Source organism: Megalops cyprinoides, chromosome 16 (assembly GCF_013368585.1).
Source record: "Megalops cyprinoides isolate fMegCyp1 chromosome 16, fMegCyp1.pri, whole genome shotgun sequence".
Classification (NCBI taxonomy): Eukaryota; Metazoa; Chordata; class Actinopteri; order Elopiformes; family Megalopidae; genus Megalops; species Megalops cyprinoides.
Genome location: NC_050598.1, coordinates 19,443,776 through 19,463,750, shown reverse-complemented (window position 1 = coordinate 19,463,750; position 19,975 = coordinate 19,443,776). Strand labels below are relative to the sequence as shown.

The following is a 19,975-nucleotide window of genomic DNA, read 5'->3' as shown; positions in this document are numbered from 1 at the left end:
CTCCATTGGGGAGAAGGGCAAGTTAATGGGCTTTTTCTCACAAGTTTAGTGTTCATAAGAGATCTCGTACATGACATGCTGTATTGAGGAGAGAGATCCCCTCATTATTGGACAGGACACTGATTTTTTTTAATAAAACAGAATAGATCAGGTAGATTGAAAATGACAACATTCAAGAACTAATCTTGAACACTGAAGAGTGCTTAAGTTGTGAACACATTAAATGATTTTCTTGAAATTCATTGAAAGATATTGTGTCTGTTAATGTACCTCCCTTTGGATTTCAATTGTGTCTCCGTTTCTTCTGTCTCTCTTGTGCCTCTCCACTGTCTGTGGCTAAGCTAGTGCATCACTGATTGTGCTTTGTGTCACATTCGTACCGCTCTGAAAACTGTTAGATGGTCCAAAATAACAGTATGATTTTGAGAGGAAATCCTTATGTGAAACTTCTTCCCATATCCATTACTGAAATATTCTTCAAACTCAGTGGAGTTACCCTTGCTACTCACCTGAGAGAGACATGGTGTGACATAAATGTAAACATGTTTAAATCAGTATAGAGAACATTGTGCACTATTATTCAGATGTTCAAAATTCAGTTGATTTCATAGTTTGGTTAAAATTACATGGACATTCAGTGAAAGATCTCTGCCCTAACAACTGGATCTGTTTCTCTCCCCACATACCAGAATGTCTCCTGAGTTTTGTTCCATGCAAACACAGTCATCTGTGTTCACTCTACTCCTCTGGTTAACACAGAGATCCTTATGCGTCGCTGAAATGGCTTGACCATGCAAAGGAGACAAGCTCACCAACCTGGTCCCCCAATGTCCCACATGATCATCACAGAATACCCATCACAACAACCCATAGACTCCATCTGTATAACTGAAATTTTACATAATACATAAAATAAATAAATATTGTAAAATTATAAAATTATTATAAAATAAAATATGTCCCCCACAAGACTCCATCACCTGGACAGGTTGCAGGGTCTTCAGTGTTTCTTTTCTAGGAGTGAACTCTCTGTTTTTATGACATATCCACTGCTCCATGTTATAATAAAATGACAAAAACTATATGCTTAATGTAAGTAATCTATTTAAGCAAGTAGGCACTTGCTCCTCATAATGTTCCTTCAAAGAGAGGTGAGGGCTTTAAAGTAATTCTGGAAAATTATGCAATTTCAGATATTTAATGGTAAATAAAAATGAGCTGTGTTTTTTTTTTTTTTTTTGCCAATGTGAAGCATGTGAATCCTTGGCCTGTGTGTATCCATTCTTGTATAATTACTGAAATGTTATTTGGAACTATGTGCTTCCATCTTTTATCCACAAGATGGCAGAAAAAGCCACAAAACTCCAGCACTGGCCTTCTGCTACAAGCCAATGTAAAAATTGCTAAAACATTAATACAAAATGCATATTTTAATCCTATGACACTAGTGAGAATTTTCAGATTGTGATTCTTTTATGTCATAGCATAATATGAAGTCTAGGGACTTATGCTGAGCACTGCAAGTGGAACACTGACCAGCAAAACTGAATTTATTTCGTAAACACGTCACAGATGTGCCCTAGGAGAACACACACACACACACACAGAACATAAAGTTGCTGCTGAACAGATGGTGGATGTTTCATACCTCTGGGACACGTCAAACATAATCAGACAGAGCAACAAAGAAGCCAAAGAAGCCATACATTCTGAGATGCCACCAGTTAAGGAACAACCTCAAACTGCATCCAAGACCACAAGCATAGGATGTATGCCTGTACGCACATGCTCGTTTGATATAGTTTTTTTGAACATCTGTTTTCCATTTATATATGTCTTCCGGGTTTATAAAACAGCCACAAATGTCTGTAATAATAATAATAATAATAATAATAATAATAATAATAATAATAATAATTTGATTATCAAAATTATTATAATTTAGTTGTTGCCTCCACCCCCTATCAAACGGATAGAAAACTTGCAACCCTCTGATTGGTGGAAATAGCGTTTGCGCAAGACTACTGGTCCGCGTCAGTTTTTTACCGTATAATGTAAAATATAATCGCAAAAGAAACGAGCTTCAATTCTGACGTGTCAGTGGCAGCCTCCCCTCCACCCTGACCTTAGAAGCTTTGGGGTTTCAGTTCTCAGACAAAGAGTGTTTGACAATCAAAGAGAGGATTTAGAATGATAAGGAAGTCAAGGCTACACATGTTATTGCACACATGAAATGAGGAAAAAAAGAAAACCCGAAACATACTGAAAAGGACAGACTTGAACCGAGATGTATACATTTGTGTGACTTATTTTGTTTAATTACCTTTACCTTGCCGTTACTAAAAAATGATTCGTTTATGAATGTAGTTTTACGGTAGTGGCGCATCGTGGTCTTCCTGATCCTATTAGGCTTCGACACGGATTCGAAAAGTATGTGGTGGGAAAGGTGGGGCCTTGACCAAACATATAAATTAACTTTTGCTAGCTGGCAAACTATTCCACACAGGCCGTGGGGGAATAATCTTACGCATATGTGAAAAATATATGTGAAAAGAATAAAGGTGATAGCAGGGGGAAATCATATTTATTTAGGTAATGATAGTTTACCAACTTTTTTATTATTTATTATTTAGGTATCCGGTTACCCAATTTATTGCACTTTATAAACTTGCAGTAACGTTACATTGGTACGGTCTCAGAAGGGGTGATGCAGAACATCCTAAACAACATTCGGTGACAATCTTTCATTGCGTTTATCCGATATTATGATAGATGTTATGAGGTTTATAGATATTTTCTACAATTTTGATTATACGTCCTGCGACTCTTAACGAATTAAATCAGATGTTACACGGAGATGCCTAAATAAGTGCCATAACCTGTGGGATTAGCTACTGGTTTGCGCCGTACCGGAAATGAGGTGTCCATTCTTTGCTGAGCAGCTTTATCGAAAGATAAACACGTAGTTAGCTAGCTGGGTAGTTGTTACAGTTGGGGGGAAATTCTGCAGGGGACTGTGGTGGAGGTTTGGAAGAGAAAGGATAAGGATTATATATAGAAACCCATCAAAGGAGGTTTCGCAGTTCCCAGTTGTGCCCTTCCATACTAGATCCGTTGGAGAGCGGCCCGGACTGAGCGTGGAGCAAACGCATTCCGTCAGCGACTGAAGTCGGTAAGTCGTCTCCGTGTTACACACCAGCAACCTTGTTAATAGTGCACAGGCACAGAAACGAGTAACATCATTATAGTAAAATTGTTTATATACCCATGTAAAGGCCAACAGCTCAACCATAGCAAACTTGCTTAATGGCCTGTCAGAATTCATAACGTGAGGTAGCAGGGTAGCTATCTTGCTAGCTAGCTAGCTAGTTATGCAGTCGCACATATGGAGAATTTGAAAGCTAACGTTAGCTTCTAGGGACTAGCTAGGTACCCACTAGTAATTTTACTGCTCTTTGCAAACGGTTATTTTGACTGTCCTGATAGGCTAAGGTGTTGTTGTTGTGTAGGTATGACAAAGCTAAGCATGTAACCTTGTGTCAAAGTGAAGGATGGCCCAGAGACGTCCGGGTTCTACGTGGCTCTGTGTCTTTACCTATCTACCCGGTGTGTAATGCAATCTATGTGGTTAACGGTTTGCTGACTAGTTTTGACGTTTTGAATGTTGTCACCTCTGGTGTAGGAGTAGGTAAGTTACATGGCGAGCCAGACAGATATTCCGATGTACTGGACCATGCAGGTGCAATGGAGATGTGCTTGCAGATATAAATTGAATTTTAAACTGCAAACCGAAAACGTGTGTTTTTTTAATTTCTGGTCTTCTTCACAGCAATACATTTGTGTGAGCAAGGGTAATAAATCGTTGCAAGATATCAAACTAGAAAGTATCAAAGTATCAACTAAAAACATCTGTATAATCTATTTCAGACACCCAGTTATTTCATGAGTAGTACATTAAAGTAGTTCCGTTGGCACAGAACATGCACGTCAATATAGACCGTCATTAACACTGCTCTATAATCGGGAATAATGATTTTGATCGTGGGATGCTTAAATTATGTATATCTTAACGATATAACGTTGTGACGTGAATTTCAAATATGTAACATTCTATTTGTACTTCACTGTTTGACTGTCTTTATCAGTAACAAAGCGTGTGTTCCATAATCTTAGTCAAATACTTGGATTTCCCATGCCTCATCCATGTTGTAATAGGAAACAATGAGAGCTACTCTACTCCTGGAAATGCAAAAGCAGCCTTTTGCAGTGTGACATTCATGTCAGTCAACTGTGTGGTTAAGCCTAAAATTAAGGTAGGTGACACCTGAGCTCCAAATGTCTTTTGTCAAGCTCACTGCTGAAACACCTATGATTTGCTGTACAGTGGTGAGCTGTAGCATTTAAACATCATGAACAGCTTCAGGTTGTAGGCAAGTTTCAGTGGATCTAACCAGAAGCTCTTCTGCTGAAAAATGGCTGATTTTATTTTTTTGCATATTTATTGTAGCTTCAGAAGGTCAGGATCCCATTTCTGAGCACTAAGAGAGTAAGTAAAAATACCACTTTTGCTGGGGTAAATGGCCTGTTTTCCTTAAACCTTCTTCTTGCATTTGCTCTCATGTTCTTGTTTCCAGTGATTGCTGTATATGCGGTTGTGTTTTGATCAGGTTTGTCTTTCTATGCATAAGTGAGCTTTTTATATTCACCTAGTTTTCAGAATGAAAGACACCAGTTGGGGCAAATACCTTAAGGTATTTAATAAGATTTTTGTCAGTAGGGTGAGTTCTGTTGATCAGAAGGGAATCTAGTTCTTGCTTTCTGTCACATTGGAAAAACTTCCACTTAATTGCCATGCTGATATTAGCTGACAGAATGTACATGTTATACGGCAACTTGCACTTTCACTACATTCAGAGTTCATGTATGTTGTAATTGTATTTGAGTCAGACATTAACAGTCTTTAACAGTCTATTAAAATGAAAGGTTAAAATGCATTTTTTTTAATCAGGCCAGTGCTGATTCTTAGCAAAACTCTGGTGAACCTATGATACGCATGATACAATTTTTTTCTTCTTCAGAGACAGACATCCAGTGCCTTTTCCAGTGCTGTGTGTACTGTGCTATGTATTGATATGTGTGGTGTTTATATTTCTCCCATTCTGTGTTAGCAGGAGGAGTACAGGATGGTGCGAGCAGCCCTGGTGACAGCCACTAGTCTGGCCCTGACTGGGGCAGTGGTCGCCCATGCCTACTATCTCAAGCACCAGTTCTATCCCACTGTGGTCTACCTCACCAAGAGCAGCCCCAGCATGGCTGTGAGTTCAGAGCACACCCATTGCCACAGCATTGCCACCACGCATCACATTCTGGGCACAGCAGAGTATACCATGGAGAAGGTCACACACTCAATGTATTTATTCATTTCATTTTCCCAATGTCAGATAGGGTTCAATTCATGTATGGCCAGTATTTACTGGCCCATATTTATATAGTTCTGGTAAAGCATCTTGCTCAAGGATACAGCAGAAGACTATTGTGTTGTAACCTGAAGATAAACTTAAGCTTACAAAACAACTACTCAAACCATGACTTCATACTGCCACTTACCAACCACTCTGTATTCATTTTCTGTGACTGCTGTATAAATTCATTTCACACCCTGATATAAAGCTACGCTTGGCTGCACAGAACATTATATTGTAGAAAACATTAGACTTGCTTTTACATGCATTTTAAGTAGTTAATTAACCAAAAGGCCTTAACTATCAAACAAATGTGAAGTTATTAAGTTCTTTGTGTGACTAGTTGCAACTATGTTGTATGGTTAAACTACTTTTGTGATGTATTGCGTGAAGCGTTTCTCCTACTGTTAGTTGCTACTGGTAGGACAAAGGGCAAAACCTATATGAATAACATCTTATTAATGAGTATTTACAGTCCTTGTTTGCACAGTGAGGTAGAGGTCCACTTTCTTTCAGTTACCCTGACCCTTATTCTGCTCTTCCACCTCCTGTGGCAGGTTTTGTATATCCAGGCGTTTGTGCTGGTCTTCCTGTTGGGGAAATTCATGCGCAAGGTCTTCTTCGGACAGCTGCGAGCTGCTGAGATGGAGGTGTGAGCATATCTGCTGTTACAGTGTACCAGTCTGCATCCTCACTGTCCTCTCCCTTAAGGGAATAGTTTGTCTGCTGATCACTAACCATGTTACTGCTGCACTGTGTGCTTTTGTTAAAGGCTGCACATAGTTATAACATTGATGTAGTTTCATTTTGTGAAGATATTACAGCCTTGCTTTCCTTTGGTTATGTCCCCATCCCCATGAATGTCCTATTGGCCCACACAAACAATTTTTCAAGCTTCTCCCACTCTCCCTGTGCCCCCAGCACCTGATCGAGCGCTCCTGGTATGCCGTGACAGAGACGTGCTTGGCCTTCACGGTGTTCCGAGATGACTTCTCACCTCGCTTTGTGGCCCTCTTCACCCTGCTGCTCTTCCTCAAGTGCTTCCATTGGTTGGCCGAGGACAGGGTGGACTTTGTGAGTGATGTGGGGGGGTGATGGGGATTGGACAGACAGAGACCCGTGGAAAGGCAGCTGAGCATAACTGAAACTGTGAAGTCCAATATCTGTTCTTGTCTCTCTCCCTCAGATGGAGAGGAGTCCCAATATCTCCTGGATCTTCCACTTCAGAGTGTTGTGTGAGTATGGGCTGACTGCAGTCTTCACTGGCATCTTCAGCTGTCACATAAACATTAACTAATGTGAATGACTATTCATAGCCGTTTCATTTTTTTTGTGGTAGATGGTCATTGCGCACTTCACCATATATTGTGTGGTGAACTTTAGAGTGGTAAAACTGGTAAGACTTTTTTGAATGAGAACCTGATCACTCGATGTCAGAGCCAGCATGCAGGCAGTTACTATGGTGTGAAGATATCCACCCATTTAAGGCAAGTTATGATCAGTTCTGTTCAGAGTAATTCATAATTGATTATAGGTGACTTAAGTGCTGTTATATCGTATATTTAGGCAATGATGCATTTCCCCAAAGCTCTAAGAACAAACGGAAAAGCACAAGTTGCTATTTTAGATGTATGCAAATATTCAGACTGCAGGTGCAGTGGAAATAAGATGAACTACAGAGATCCGGACTCATGATTAACTGATATTACAATGTAATATTATCGCATGCTCTCCTATGCCAAGTGCAGTTGAAAGTTTTTAAGGTCCATTGTTTTGTGTTTTTTTGATTGCCAGTTATCTTTAATAATTGACCTGTAATTGCTCACAGTAATATTGTAAAATCCCATTGTTGTAGGTGCATACCCCGGTGACTCTGCATCTTATTTCTGAAGTGTTCCGTCTCACTGGTCCACGTAATAGTTTCAGATGAGACGTCTTAACTCATCTGCAGCTGTGCACCGCTTTTTAGATGAAAATCAGTGCTGACACAGTACATGCAGATTCAGTGGACGTAATCTTGATGACTAGTGTGCAGAGATCCAATTTACATTCCAAATTTAAATAGACATAGGCAGGTTTTACTGTTCAGTTGTAGGTGAAACACTGGATTAAACAATAGCTTTTCAGATGCAAACTGCAATACTATAGAAGACTAAACACTTGATTTCTTGGTATTAACTTTTTATTCAGACAACCTTACTGTTAAAGGAATGCTACATGATCTTAAATCTTAAACTCCATGAAAAGATGGAGCTTATATGTTGCATGACATATAAGGATAAGGAAACATATAAGATTGACAGGGGTGGCAGGAACATAAGTGTTGATGCTGGTCTTACTGTGGCCAACTTTCCTGTGACTCTCACAGCTCTGATGGTGTTGCTGGGAGTTCTGGACTTCCTCTTCGTCAATCATGCCTGTCACAGCATTATCACACGAGGAGCATCAGTCCAGCTGGTCTTTGGGTTTGAGGTTGGTGAGATTTTGCTGTGCGTGGGTGTTGGAGCAGACTGCTACCCATATCCTCATGTGGGCAATGCCGTATGTCTCAGAGCTTAACGGTTTAATGGAGGTTGTCGTCTTATCTGTCGGGCACCATTGATTGTTTTCAGGCACATTGTATGTCTTGAGTGCATTTTTAAGTAGGGATAAAAATGATGTGGCAGTAGTAATTTTGATACAAAAAGCACAAACATCCAGTACGATTATCATTATCTTCACTGTCTTGTTTGGTAGATTCGTGCTTTAAACTATAAAGTAGTTGTATTATAATAAACCTAAACTTACCATGGGCATGGATTTTAGTAGAGTGTACAGTGTCTTATCACTCAGAAATGGTTCTTAAGATTAATCTATGAATTCACCTAAAGTTAACTATTTGTATTTCAGAGTTACACAAATATGGTGATTTTTCCCTTAAAATGTTAAAATCAGTTTTGATTATTTATGTAGCTAATCTTGCTGCCTGGGTTTTCCTGTTTAAACTTTTAGACATTTAGACTGCTGTTCTGTCTTTTCAGTATGCTATCTTGATGACCATGGTCCTGACAACCTTCATAAAATACACCCTCCATACGATAGACCTACAGAGCGAGAATCCCTGGGACAACAAGGCAGTCTACATGCTCTACACTGAACTCTTCACTGGTACAGCACTATTAAACAATTACTAAGGCATATTGACTTAATTCTCACAATGCTTAAACCTCTGCATGCCAGACCTGGTTTAGCAATACTTTGCATAAATAGACATGTAACTCTCGTCATTTTTATTCCAGGCTTCATCAAGGTTCTGCTGTACATGGCATTCATGACTATTATGATCAAAGTCCACACCTTCCCTCTCTTTGCCATTCGCCCCATGTACTTGGCCATGAGGTGAGCGGCACACTCACACCAGACCAGATACCAGACTTACAAACATGCTTACATAATGACACACTCACTGACGCACGCTCACATGCTTGTGTAACGACACACTGACTGATGTACTCATGTGTTGATTAAATTTCAAATGGGTCACAGTAATTATAACGGGCAATCTCATATGTACGGTGGCCAAAATTGCCATGTTTTCACGTGAGCTTGCCTTGAAGGCGTTAGTCTCTTTCTTCCTCCTTCCTTCTCCACCTCCCAGGCAATTCAAGAAAGCTGTCACTGATGCGATCATGTCTCGGAGAGCCATCCGCAACATGAACACACTGTGAGTCCCACCCATGTGTAAATACTTACTATGTAACCTTACGTGGAAATCAGACAAGTCCAGCCCCTGAACCATGGCACACTTCTCCCGTGTTACTCACATGTTAAACTTTTCACTGGGGAGATATCATGGAAAACAGCTAGTGGGGTTTACAGTCAATTCAATTTGTGTCAAAAGCTCACTTTTTTTTTTATCCAAAATATAAGCATATTGTATGGGTTAATGGTGGCTGAGTCTGAACCTGCATGCGTTTGCTCTTTCAGTAAATGGAATGTACTCGACTCCTGCCCTCCAACAGCCCTATCCATCTCTCCTAATTTGTCATTTTTATTTTTCTGTCTCCCTGCAGTTACCCAGACGCCACTCCAGAGGACCTGCAGGCCACTGACAACGTGTGCATCATCTGCCGGGAGGAAATGGTGACCGGAGCCAAGAAACTGCCCTGCAATCACATTTTCCACTCCAGGTATCTCTGATGGACTTTTGCATTAATGCACAGACGTCAGACTGAGTTTGTACTAGTCCCGTGCATGTATAAATAAGCTGACATCTCAGATTTGCTGTATCTTACCACATGATTTAGTTTGACACCCATGCAATGGGAGAAGCCCCTTAAACACCATGCATTTGATAGGGTCAGACATGATGTAATTGGATATTATCACAAGGTGACCGTGTCCTTTCATTCTTCATCCCTGTGTTTTAGCTGCCTTCGCTCCTGGTTCCAGAGACAGCAGACGTGTCCTACCTGCCGCATGGACGTTCTCCGTGCGTCACTGCCCAATCAGACGCCAGCGCCGGCCCCTGCTCAACCTGCAGCTCCGGCTGCACCTGTCAATCCCCCGGTCCAAGCCCCTGGAAACGGTGAGTGACAGCCGGTGATGAAAAATCAGAAAGAGGTGATTAAAAGCCTTTTAAACAATAATCTGGTAGATGTAATTTATTAGGTACAACAGGCATGTAAGTGCATTTTGAAGGCTTTTTGATTAGTCAGCATATATAAAGTAGGGGTCAAAATGTAGTATTTTCTCTAGCCATCTGTCATGGTTATATTGGAGTGGAGTGATTTATATTTTATGTGTACAGTATTTGTTCGTGATAAGATCAAGTTACATCACTGATCTAGTGGAAATTAGATGTTCAGCTAACATCCAGACAGTTGGTAGGCATGACCCCTGGTGTGACAGTGTGTTCCGCTCTCCTCTTCAGTGCCACCTGGAGTGATGCCACCATTCCCCCCTGGACTTTTCCCATTCTGGGGCCCCTTCCCTGGGGCGCCCCCACCTGCAGCTGCCCCTGGTCCCCAAGGCCCTGCAGAGTCCCCCCAGACCAGCACTGAGGGAGCCCAGACTCAGGGAGCTGGTGAGACTTTTAAACACACTCTCACAGGCACCCTGAGCTCAAACAGACTTGTTTGACCAGAGTGTGAGGGAGAAACGGTTACAGAGGCTGTCTTGGGGTCCAGACAGATTTGAAGATTTAAAGGTTTGATCTATGCTGAATGGAATAATGGAGACAAAGCAGAAGTAAATGATACCATTGGGGAACTGGGACCTTTCCCACACTCCTGAAATTTCAGTTCCTCATTACATGCATTTTGAGGTGATTTTAAATTTAGTCTCATCTTTGCGTTCTAATGATTTCTTATGTAACAATTTGGCAAAAGTAATAAATAGCAGGTCATACGTATGTATGGTGTTTACCTTTGTCTTTTCATACAAATGACAGTCAACGTTATTTAAATAAGCTATGAAGTAAATTCCCCCAGGCTGCCTCTTCTCACAAATACAGGTGTAAAATAGCAGTTTGGTGTGACTGATCGTATATGTGGAAGTAATCTCGATTTTCATCAAATGAACATTTATCTCAACGAGGAACTGCATAAATATTAGGAGAAAATGCCATGTGCCAGTTTCAGAGTAATGATGTAATGTTTGTTTTGACCTCTCTGTCTCTGTCTCTTAGGCACCAGCCGCTCATCCCAGCCTGGCACTGACACCATACCCCCACCTGGAGGCTCTATCCCAGGATTCCCCTTCTCCTTTCCCCCACCATTTCCATCTGCCCCATGGATGGCCATGCCACCACCACCTCCACCATTTGGTAAGCCCACTCAAGTCCTTGAAGGGCCACTACCAGGCCATTTTCAGCTCTGTTGTTTGGATTATTCGAGTAACAGTTTGGTTTAGGTGGAGCGTGTGTGTGTGTGTGTGTGTGTGTGTGTGTGAGAGAGAGAGAAAAGACACACTTGTGCCATGGTGATTAATTGGGTTATCAAATACAGGTGTGATGACCATAAAAAGTAAAATACATTTACAATAAAAGTCATTTGAAGATACAACCCCCCCCCCCCCCCCCCCACTCTAAGTTGGGAGACGATTTTTTCAAAACCAAAACATTAAGTAATAGTTTCTTCTTAGCACCTTCCAACACCCATATTTTTTCTTCCTGTTTTCCCCTAGTGTCGTCCATGCCACCCCCTCCAGCATCGTTGTCTACCCTGTCAGAGGCGGAGCTTCGGGAGCTGGAACAGGAGGGCCGGCGGGGCCTGGAGGCCAGGCTGCAGTGTCTCCACAACATCCACACACTGCTGGACGCCGCCATGCTCAACATCCATCACTACCTCACTACTGTGGCCACACTGAGGTACGAATCGCTCGGCTCTCTCAAGCACAGCATCTCCGGTCACAGCGTTCTGCTGTAATGAAAATGATTAAAGCAGCATAGTCCCATTTAAAACCTGAATATAGTGACACTATATACTATATGAAGGCTAGATACAGATACCTTTAAGTGATTTGCCACTGTGATGCCTGGTTATACTTCATAATGTACCTTTGCTGTAATACTGTAATACATTTGTCAAGTATTATTGCCTTGGTTGACAGAAGATCCATAACGTACACCTGTGCTAATGCAGCCATAGTCTGCAGTTCATTAGGTTCATGGAAGTTATCTTGTCCTCTCTTATATAGCCCCCCACGGTCTGAGACCGCCAGTAGTGAGGCAGCAGAGGCAGCCCGGACCGACGCGTCGCCCCCAACTGCCAGCACTGAGGACAGCACCCAGGAAAATGGCACTCAAAGCAGTGAGTCACAGCAAGGGAGAAGAGTGGGGCAGGGTTAGGAGTACAACATGGGTGGTAATCCTAGCAATTTCTACTGTTAATGGGGAATTAGGGGTGTTGTCAATATTTTCATTGTTAATATTTTCATTTCTCAAGCCAATTTTATTTGCGTGTGGTTAGCCCTCTTGTTTTTTTTCTGTTTCTGTCTCAGGTGAATCTGTCAATGGGGCAGCTGGCTTCTCCCCTCCAGACTCCACCACGGAGAGAGAAGGAGATGAAAGTAGGGAGGATGAGGGAGAAGACGTAGAGGACGGAGCGCCAAATGCTGCTGAACTCAGGAGACGGCGCCTTCGCAAGCTGGACACTGCCCCACCTCCTGACCACTGATGAGCAGCCACCACGTCTGACTGATCCATTCTGAAAAACGGACTAAGGGACGTAGCAACGGCCAATACAGACACTGACTGGCACAGAGTACAGACAAACACACCAAAACACTCACTGACATACAGATGGACTGACAGACGCCAGCCCTGATTCACACACGGTGCGGTAGCACAAATGTGACATATTCAGCTACAGGAGGATCCAGTTAGGCACTGCAGACTCAATATTCTTGCATTCAGTTTCAAACGTGTTCAAACAAGGCCTTGCTTTACATAGGAACAAATTGTGAGACTGTTTCCAAATTGCCACTGTAATTTTTTAAAACTGATAAACACGTACTCTGTCTGCTAGGCTGTGTGTGCTTGTGTCTCCTGTACCCCTCACCCACACTGAATATTTATGTTAAACTCAGTCAAAACACCAAATGCGTTTTAGTCTGATTCTTACACATGGGTGTTGGATGCTCCAAGATCTTTTTGAAGTGCTCCACAGTGACACCCGCTGGTCACAAGAAGTTACATGTTTCTGGGTTGCAAATGGAGTATGCTGCTCTTTGCCTGTGAAGGCATCCCCAAGTGGAAAGGGCAACATTTACATTTGTCTTATTTTTTCTCCTGAATCTGAGTTGCAAATATTTTTTTTCAATTGATTGTTTCTTTTTTTCCTATTGCTTTACAGTCTGAGATGCAAATGGCCTGTTGTCCATAGAAAAATTGAAATGAGACAGGGCTTTGCGCTGCAGAGTCTTCCCAGTTGGGTTTGAGTTTAGAATTATGGACTAAGAACTGCAGAGGCCTGTTTCCCTGGCCCATTTTGTTTTTCTTCCTCCATGATGTTGGAGAGATATGGGCTTTGCTGTGTGTGCAGAGCTCTTTAGCTCAAAGGAAATGAGTAAAGAGGAGGCTTAATTTAACTTGTACATACTGTATAAAGAGTTTTAATAGGAGAATCTGTACATACTGCTGAATAAACAGTTCAAATGAAAATGTGGCTGTGTGAGAGTACATGTTTGATGGAGTGTCCTGTCCCTGTGCTTAAATTGATATGTACCTCTCCCATTTGTGACAAATCATCTGTGAAACAATAATGGGTTCCAGTTGCAGTGGGAAATGTAGAAAATGTCACCTATGTGGTCAGGTCACCTGACAATAGTATCTGAGTTAGAACACTTTCAAAGGGAAGTCGTTGATAGATCTATTTTAAACTTTATTTAAAATATAACCTTGTATTTTACATGAATATAAAATTACATATAAAGCTTTAAAGGTTAAAGAACATTTATTCCCATTTACTTTTTAAGAGACTTGACATTCAACAGCTATTCTTAAAAAAACTATTACAGAGCCCTGGTCCTATGTAGAAACACCACAGAAAACAGTAGTTACTGTGAACTTATATGCACTCATTCATTCTTTACCCAAACAGTCACAACAATGTATGTTGTAATTGTCTCACAAAAACAATGCAATTCCATTGTTAGCAATAATTCTTGAAATAGTAAAAATGTGCAATTTGAACAAGTTTAATGAGGGGCAAAAAAAGAAACATTTTAGTTAAAATTGGTTAAAATCTACCATACCTTATTTTTATGACTGACTATATCAATCACAAACAATGTGGCATATTTCTTGTGCTACATCATTTTTTGTATTTAATGGGAAAGTGTTTTATGTAATCTCTCTTGTTCTTTGCTGGTTTTTGCCCTTTGTCCCACAGTCAAAGGAAGCCATTTCAAAACATACTTGAAATGGACAGTTTTTGGTCCACAACTGCAATGAAAGAAAGAATGTATCTAGTCAGGAACTTGTTAGATTACATAAGTGAACATACAGGTTTTTAGCTGACACTTAAGGAACAGTAAGACACAGCCAAGATTACATTTTTGGACAGGATATTGCTTACTGGAAACACAGTAAACTGGCAGTTGTCACAGGCACCCCATCAGCTTGTCAGAAATTGGAAGACATAAACCTTACAAAAGCATTGCTTTTTTGTGACTCTGAACTTCAGAACGATTACAAAAAATTCAGTTTCAAACATGGGAGTAGAGCAGGCTTCCTCCCTTTGTTTCAAAAATATTCTCTCAAAAATACAAATCCTCTGTATTGGGGAGAGACAGATTTGACCAGTGTGCTGTGTGAAATATCGTTTTGGTATTCACTTGTCTTAAGCAGTTTTCTTGGCTGCCTTGAGTATTATAACTGACTAATGCAGAGTCTGTGGAGGCCATCCTGCTGGCAACAGACACATAAGTCCAGTGGTAGATAGTCAGTTTTAAAAACAGGAGTGCAAATACTGTCTTTCAGTGGTCAGTCTGGAGAACAGGAGCGTAACCTTTAACTCCTGTTGGTCCATTCCATAGGATTATAGTAAAAAGAGAGGTCACGATTAGTCAAGTATTGAGACATTTTACTCCATCTCAATGTGGTTGGTCAGTTCTGCGGAGTGGAATAGAGGGTGTGGTGCCGATTGGCTGGGTCAGTATTCCTGGTGAAGAGAAGGGGTTCTGTCTCACTGGGTCCAAACCAGCTGAGGGAAAGAAGGGATAACCAGTATTAAATGAACAGAATGTAATGTGTATTCATAATATATGCCAGATACATTTTGATAAAATATACCATTATTTTCAACTACAGAAAAAACTAAATGAATACTAAAGGAAAGACATGCTTTAGACATGAGGCAATACAGTTAGCAGGAGTCAACGCATATGAATGAAAACACGATCCCACCAAACTGATCACCACATACTTCACTACCAATGTCAAATACAGCCTCAGAGCAAGGATTACTGGTCAGCGTACCTGTTATGTGGGAGTGTGCTCTGAGTCCAGGGGACTCCCAGGTCATTGTCCATCCCTCTGGGATCATCAAAGAAGTAGGAGCGATGGCTGTGGCTGTTGATCACAGCATTACAGCCCTGAGGATGACAGAGAGAGAGCAAGGAGAAGTGAGGCATATCAGAAAGTAAGATGGAACTGAGAATAAAGACATGATTATACAGGAAATGCAGATGGAAAAATGGAGACAAAGATTGGAGCCCAAGATACTGACTGTCTCCTGAGGGGGCCGCCGCACTCTGAAGATGAGAATGAGTAAGCTTGTGGGTAACAGCTCCCACACGAAGAGAATGGCTCCAAATGCCAGGTAGCCCCTGTCCCCCAGTTCACTGCGCAGGTCAGCCTGAGGGAGAATGGTTACTGGACATTTAGCTGGTGCCCCCTGTTTTCTGAAATTCAACAAAAAGGGTATCTGATCCAAAATTAACATCTGTGTCAATTTATGACAATGTCCTGATCAGTGTATTTGTGTACCTGGTCAGAGATGTTGTACCAGTCATAGTCAAAGGACTCCACCCGGTGGTTCTGAGACAGCATCAGCACGAACAGATTGTAGCAAGCCCTACTGGAGAACAGCAGAATTACACCCGTACCCAGCGCAGCTGTTCGGCAAACTGTTGTGCCCTGCAGGAAAGAGACAAAGAGTCATAAAGGGCACCATTATGAACACTAGCCTGTTTTGCTGGTTTTCAACAGACCAGTTGTTGCTGTCTGAGGTTTGCCAGCCAATACTGCTGTTGGAAAAACTATGCTCAAGTGTTTAAAAGCCCAGAACAGTTTTTTGGTACTACTAATTCCTGCCTGTATCATGTTCATAAAAAACTGACACATTCCCCACCAAATCTGTGCCTTTTATTGCTGGCTTTTTGATGCTTGGTTTTCTGTAATTTCTGTTTTGAAATGACCACTGCAAGATGATAATGCTGATTATTCACTGTGGAACTGACATACAGCAGGAGAGGTAAAATGATTATTTTCTATCCTGAAATATCAATAACATGTAACAAAAAACTGCATGTGCTACTGTCCATATCACCAAGGAATAAGCACAGAAGAAGATTCTTCCTGGCTACACTATTTTCTCGTATAACACAATCGCTTCTGCCATGACTCACCATCATACCCGGGGCTGGCTCACAATAAATGAATGTGTGCTTCTCTGAAGGCAGTTACCTTGCTGTGCAGGTATGGGCTGGTGGAGGGTGCAAAACGGGTGAGGAGGAGAAGGGAAGCGGCCAGGGCCACGGCCTCCAGAATGAAGAGCAGGTCATTGACCAGCACTCGAATCAGAACGAGTCTCCAGGCCTGGTCCCCTCCACCGCCCCTCTGCCCCAGAGCAGCACACACCACGTTGACGCAGAGGAACACAGCGCTCATGGCTGCATAGACAAAGCGAGCCACAGACCTGAAAGACAGAGAAATAGCAGCAAAACTGAACTGATCTGACAACACCTCAAAGACACCGCTTGCAGTGACACAAGCTATAACAGTCATCTTAACACCTGTCCCCTTGAAATATACCTTTCTGTGCCTGTCTACTTTCTGTCAATCATATCTGATCAAAAACATTTTGTCAAAGACAACTGTGACAAAGACAATTTGCCATGGTCATATAAATGCGCAGCACAAAGCACACGCTAACTACATAAGAAAATAATACACTTTGGAATATGGAAGAGACACACATAGGAGCCTGTAAAGTCTTCCAGTTCAGTTCGGGCAGGCAGTAACCATGACAGTAGGTAAGCATTTATGCAAGTGTGCACATGTGTGTGAACTCACAGTCCTTTGCTTGGCGCAGAGTTGAATTTTTCCCGTACTTTTAGCAACACCTGCAGAAATAGAGACACAGAGAAAAACAAAGAATGGAACATTGACCAGATTGACTGTACAGTAAACACACCCATACTTCAGAGCTCTCCTTTAACCTACTCTACACTCAAATTCAGATCTGAAGCACCAAGGGACAAATTCCATGTAAGCAAGAAAGTTTTGCTACAGCCATTGGTAAAAAACAGACTTGAAAATCTGATTTCAGTATCCAAACGTTCTCTGGAGGTTTCAAATGGCTCCTGCATCAAAATACATTACAATTTCAAAATTAACAAGGTATGACTTTGATACAGATTAGCCAACATTAAATTCATTGCACTTTTTCTGTTTCATTTACCTGCCTGTTAACCTGGGTAACGCCCCCAAACCTGGCTCTCACCTGGGTGAAGTAGAGATTGATGAGGCTGAGGGTGAAGAACTGCAGACACACGGGGAAGCAGTAGAGAAGCCAGTAGGCCAGCGTGGGAAGGTGGTTGGCCTCCAGAGCATTGTGGAAGTAGAAGGAGAAGAGCGTGGTGCGAAGTGCAGCCCAGAACAGACACAGGAAGAGGAAGACGCTCTGATAGCTCCAGCGCTTGTGCCGGTACAGCAGCAGGAGCCACAGCTGGACATACACCACCAGGAAGAGGGAGCCGTAAAGACAGGTGTAGAGGATGGTGACCCCCTGCTTCACGGAGGGGGCAACAGCTGGGCGAAGTGGGGATGGAGTGGGGAGGGAAGAACTGGTGGGGAAATGGAGGGCCTCTGGGATGTCCATTTAGGTCCAATGAGAGAAAATCTCAGTTGTTTTTCAGCGTGAGATGGAAATGAGGTAAGTAGCTGAGAGAGACTGACGGGTAAGAAGTTATCTGGCGGACAGATAAACAGAAGTTAAGGGAGCTTTAAAAGAAAAGAGGAATAATGGAATGGATAGATGCAAAGGGGAGGGAAGAGAATCATTGACAGGTATGAGTGGAAGGTACGATGGGAAATAGCAGAGGGAGGCAGTAATGTATGCAAGAGGTACGGTAGCCTGCAGTGTAATATTTTAAATGTTTGTCTTCTGCTAATTTTCCTGTATGAGTGTAATAGGGTAATGACTAGTCAGTTCTACTCTTGGCTGTATGCATATGAATTTAACACAATGCTTAGGTTAAAAAAACCCCACTCTGTTCAGAAATGCAGTATGGTAACTTAGCTATATGTAACAATGAATGTGAACTATTTCGCTTGGCGATGAAGTACTGAGTAGATGGTTATGCAAGAAAGGAAACTCGTAAACAGCAGAAGCATAGACAGTGGATGTGTTTCTCAGGCAGTTGTCCTCCTTCTGGCAGATATGTGATCCCTTTTCGGTCTGTCTCTGTCGGAACTGTTCTTTCGGGAGGCCAACAGAGAATGAGCTGTTGCAGTATCCGCAGAAAAAGCAATGGCCTCGGCGCTGTCCATCCGTATCTGAGGATATACACTCAGTCACGTTTGGAGCATTCTTCTGCATCAGCTTATTCCTCTGGTGTAAAAATAGATGTACCTGGGAGAGAGGAAATATTCCATATACCGTGTGATGCTGACATACTAAATAGTTAGAACAGCTACCTATCAAGCTACATAGAAAATTAAACAAACGCATCATTTAAAGCCAAGTAACTGGCGTTAGCATGCAAGCTAACGTTAGATTATGGAACAAGCAAGTCAGCTCACATTAAGTTTTCAAACCCGCCCTGATTTGGGACGAAACAGGTAACTAACCAGCTACCTGCCTCACAACACCTAACTTCGGTTATGTAATAGTTAGCCAACAAATAAACGTAGAGATTGCTGACAACTGAACAGGTAGTTAACTACCTAGCTAAATCAGTTCGATTGTCTACAAACTGTTTTCCCTATCCAACTTATATTATTGTAGATAAAACACGACCAATATGCAATGAAATGTTGTTGTCGAACTGATTACAACTGATTACTTCGGAGAGCCGTGGCCAGTTGAATACAATCGTTTGCTGTTTAGCTAGCTAGCTTGCAAGTTAGCAAATGTAGCTAGCTAAACGGCAAAGGATTGTATTGGGCTGGCCACGGCTCTCCGAAGTAATCAGTTGTTCACGGACAAGACGCAACAGAATAATACCTACACCAAGTCATTGCTAGGTCGCTAACTGTCAAAAAGTGAATAATCTTGCTTTACCTTCTTGAATTTCAGGGAGGAAGTTGTCGTGCCCCAAAACTAATTCGTTCTCTCACCTCCTGGTGAAATTTGAAATGTTGTTCCGTGTATTAAGGAGTTATCTACACATCGCAATGTAGGTTTCTTTCACAACTGCGCAAAAGAGCTTACTCGTCGACGCATGAGATGGCCTTCTGATCGGCATAAGATACGCTGACAGCGGAGATGAGTTTTATGAATCCCAAAGTCGCCTGTCCTTTGACAGGTTTGGCAGAACTGCGCAGGCGCAATACCAGTGGTACAGTAAACAAGCACGAGAACCGGACACACTTGCAGTTTTCACTTGACTTGTAGAATATACTAGCACATACTATGTCGCGTACATCTCAGCTTTGTGAAAACGTAGGTGAAAAAGCTACCCATCATCTGAGGATAATAGCTGGCGATTGCAACTTATGTTTAAGATGGAAGCCAACAGTGTAACGGGACAATCCGTATAAAAATACGAGTAAAAATAGTGCTGAAACTATTATTTAATGAAAC

The 19,975-nt window shown here is 41.8% G+C and overlaps 2 protein-coding genes across 3 annotated transcripts; one reads left to right on the top strand and one right to left on the bottom strand.

Moving 5' to 3' along the window:
- The first annotated feature begins 2,593 nt into the window (after nucleotides 1–2,593).
- Nucleotides 2,594–13,560, top strand: syvn1 (synovial apoptosis inhibitor 1, synoviolin). Of its 2 annotated transcripts, none has more exons than XM_036549012.1 (17): nucleotides 2,594–3,172; nucleotides 4,508–4,546; nucleotides 5,172–5,315; nucleotides 6,020–6,112; nucleotides 6,384–6,536; nucleotides 6,649–6,697; nucleotides 7,831–7,934; nucleotides 8,483–8,609; nucleotides 8,741–8,840; nucleotides 9,100–9,165; nucleotides 9,515–9,631; nucleotides 9,872–10,029; nucleotides 10,375–10,527; nucleotides 11,131–11,268; nucleotides 11,628–11,811; nucleotides 12,141–12,253; nucleotides 12,444–13,560. In XM_036549012.1, exons 3-17 carry the CDS (start codon nucleotides 5,184–5,186, stop codon nucleotides 12,617–12,619), a joined length of 1,863 nt encoding a protein of 620 aa, XP_036404905.1. In that variant the 5' UTR covers nucleotides 2,594–3,172; nucleotides 4,508–4,546; nucleotides 5,172–5,183; the 3' UTR covers nucleotides 12,620–13,560. The 2 variants fall into 2 exon arrangements, with proteins under 2 accessions (XP_036404905.1, XP_036404904.1); XM_036549011.1 differs by having other exon boundaries at nucleotides 5,169–5,315.
- Nucleotides 13,561–13,907: 347 nt separating this feature from the next.
- gpr137 (G protein-coupled receptor 137) lies at nucleotides 13,908–19,612 on the bottom strand. Its single transcript, XM_036548967.1, has 8 exons — nucleotides 19,454–19,612; nucleotides 17,672–18,802; nucleotides 17,242–17,291; nucleotides 16,633–16,864; nucleotides 15,934–16,083; nucleotides 15,674–15,802; nucleotides 15,424–15,539; nucleotides 13,908–15,148 (listed from the first exon to the last, which is right to left on the bottom strand). The coding sequence occupies exons 2-8, from the start codon at nucleotides 18,047–18,049 to the stop codon at nucleotides 15,052–15,054; spliced, it is 1,152 nt and encodes a 383-aa protein (XP_036404860.1). The 5' UTR covers nucleotides 18,050–18,802; nucleotides 19,454–19,612; the 3' UTR covers nucleotides 13,908–15,051.
- Nucleotides 19,613–19,975: the final 363 nt, after the last annotated feature.

Bases quoted from the DNA above. Each gene is read 5' to 3' on its own strand.
- syvn1 (XM_036549012.1), top strand. From the start codon at position 5,184: ATGGTGCGAGCAGCCCTGGTGACAGCCACTAGTCTGGCCCTGACTGGG. The intron at 10,030-10,374 runs GTGAGTGACAGC...TCTCCTCTTCAG, and splicing joins GGTCCAAGCCCCTGGAAACG to TGCCACCTGGAGTGATGCCA. The intron at 11,812-12,140 runs GTACGAATCGCT...TCTCTTATATAG, and splicing joins ACTACTGTGGCCACACTGAG to CCCCCCACGGTCTGAGACCG.
- gpr137 (XM_036548967.1), bottom strand. From the start codon at position 18,049: ATGGACATCCCAGAGGCCCTCCATTTCCCCACCAGTTCTTCCCTCCCC. The intron at 16,084-16,632 runs GTAACTGCCTTC...TCTTTCCTGCAG, and splicing joins GCCCATACCTGCACAGCAAG to GGCACAACAGTTTGCCGAAC. The intron at 15,803-15,933 runs GTACACAAATAC...ATTCTCCCTCAG, and splicing joins GGTACAACATCTCTGACCAG to GCTGACCTGCGCAGTGAACT.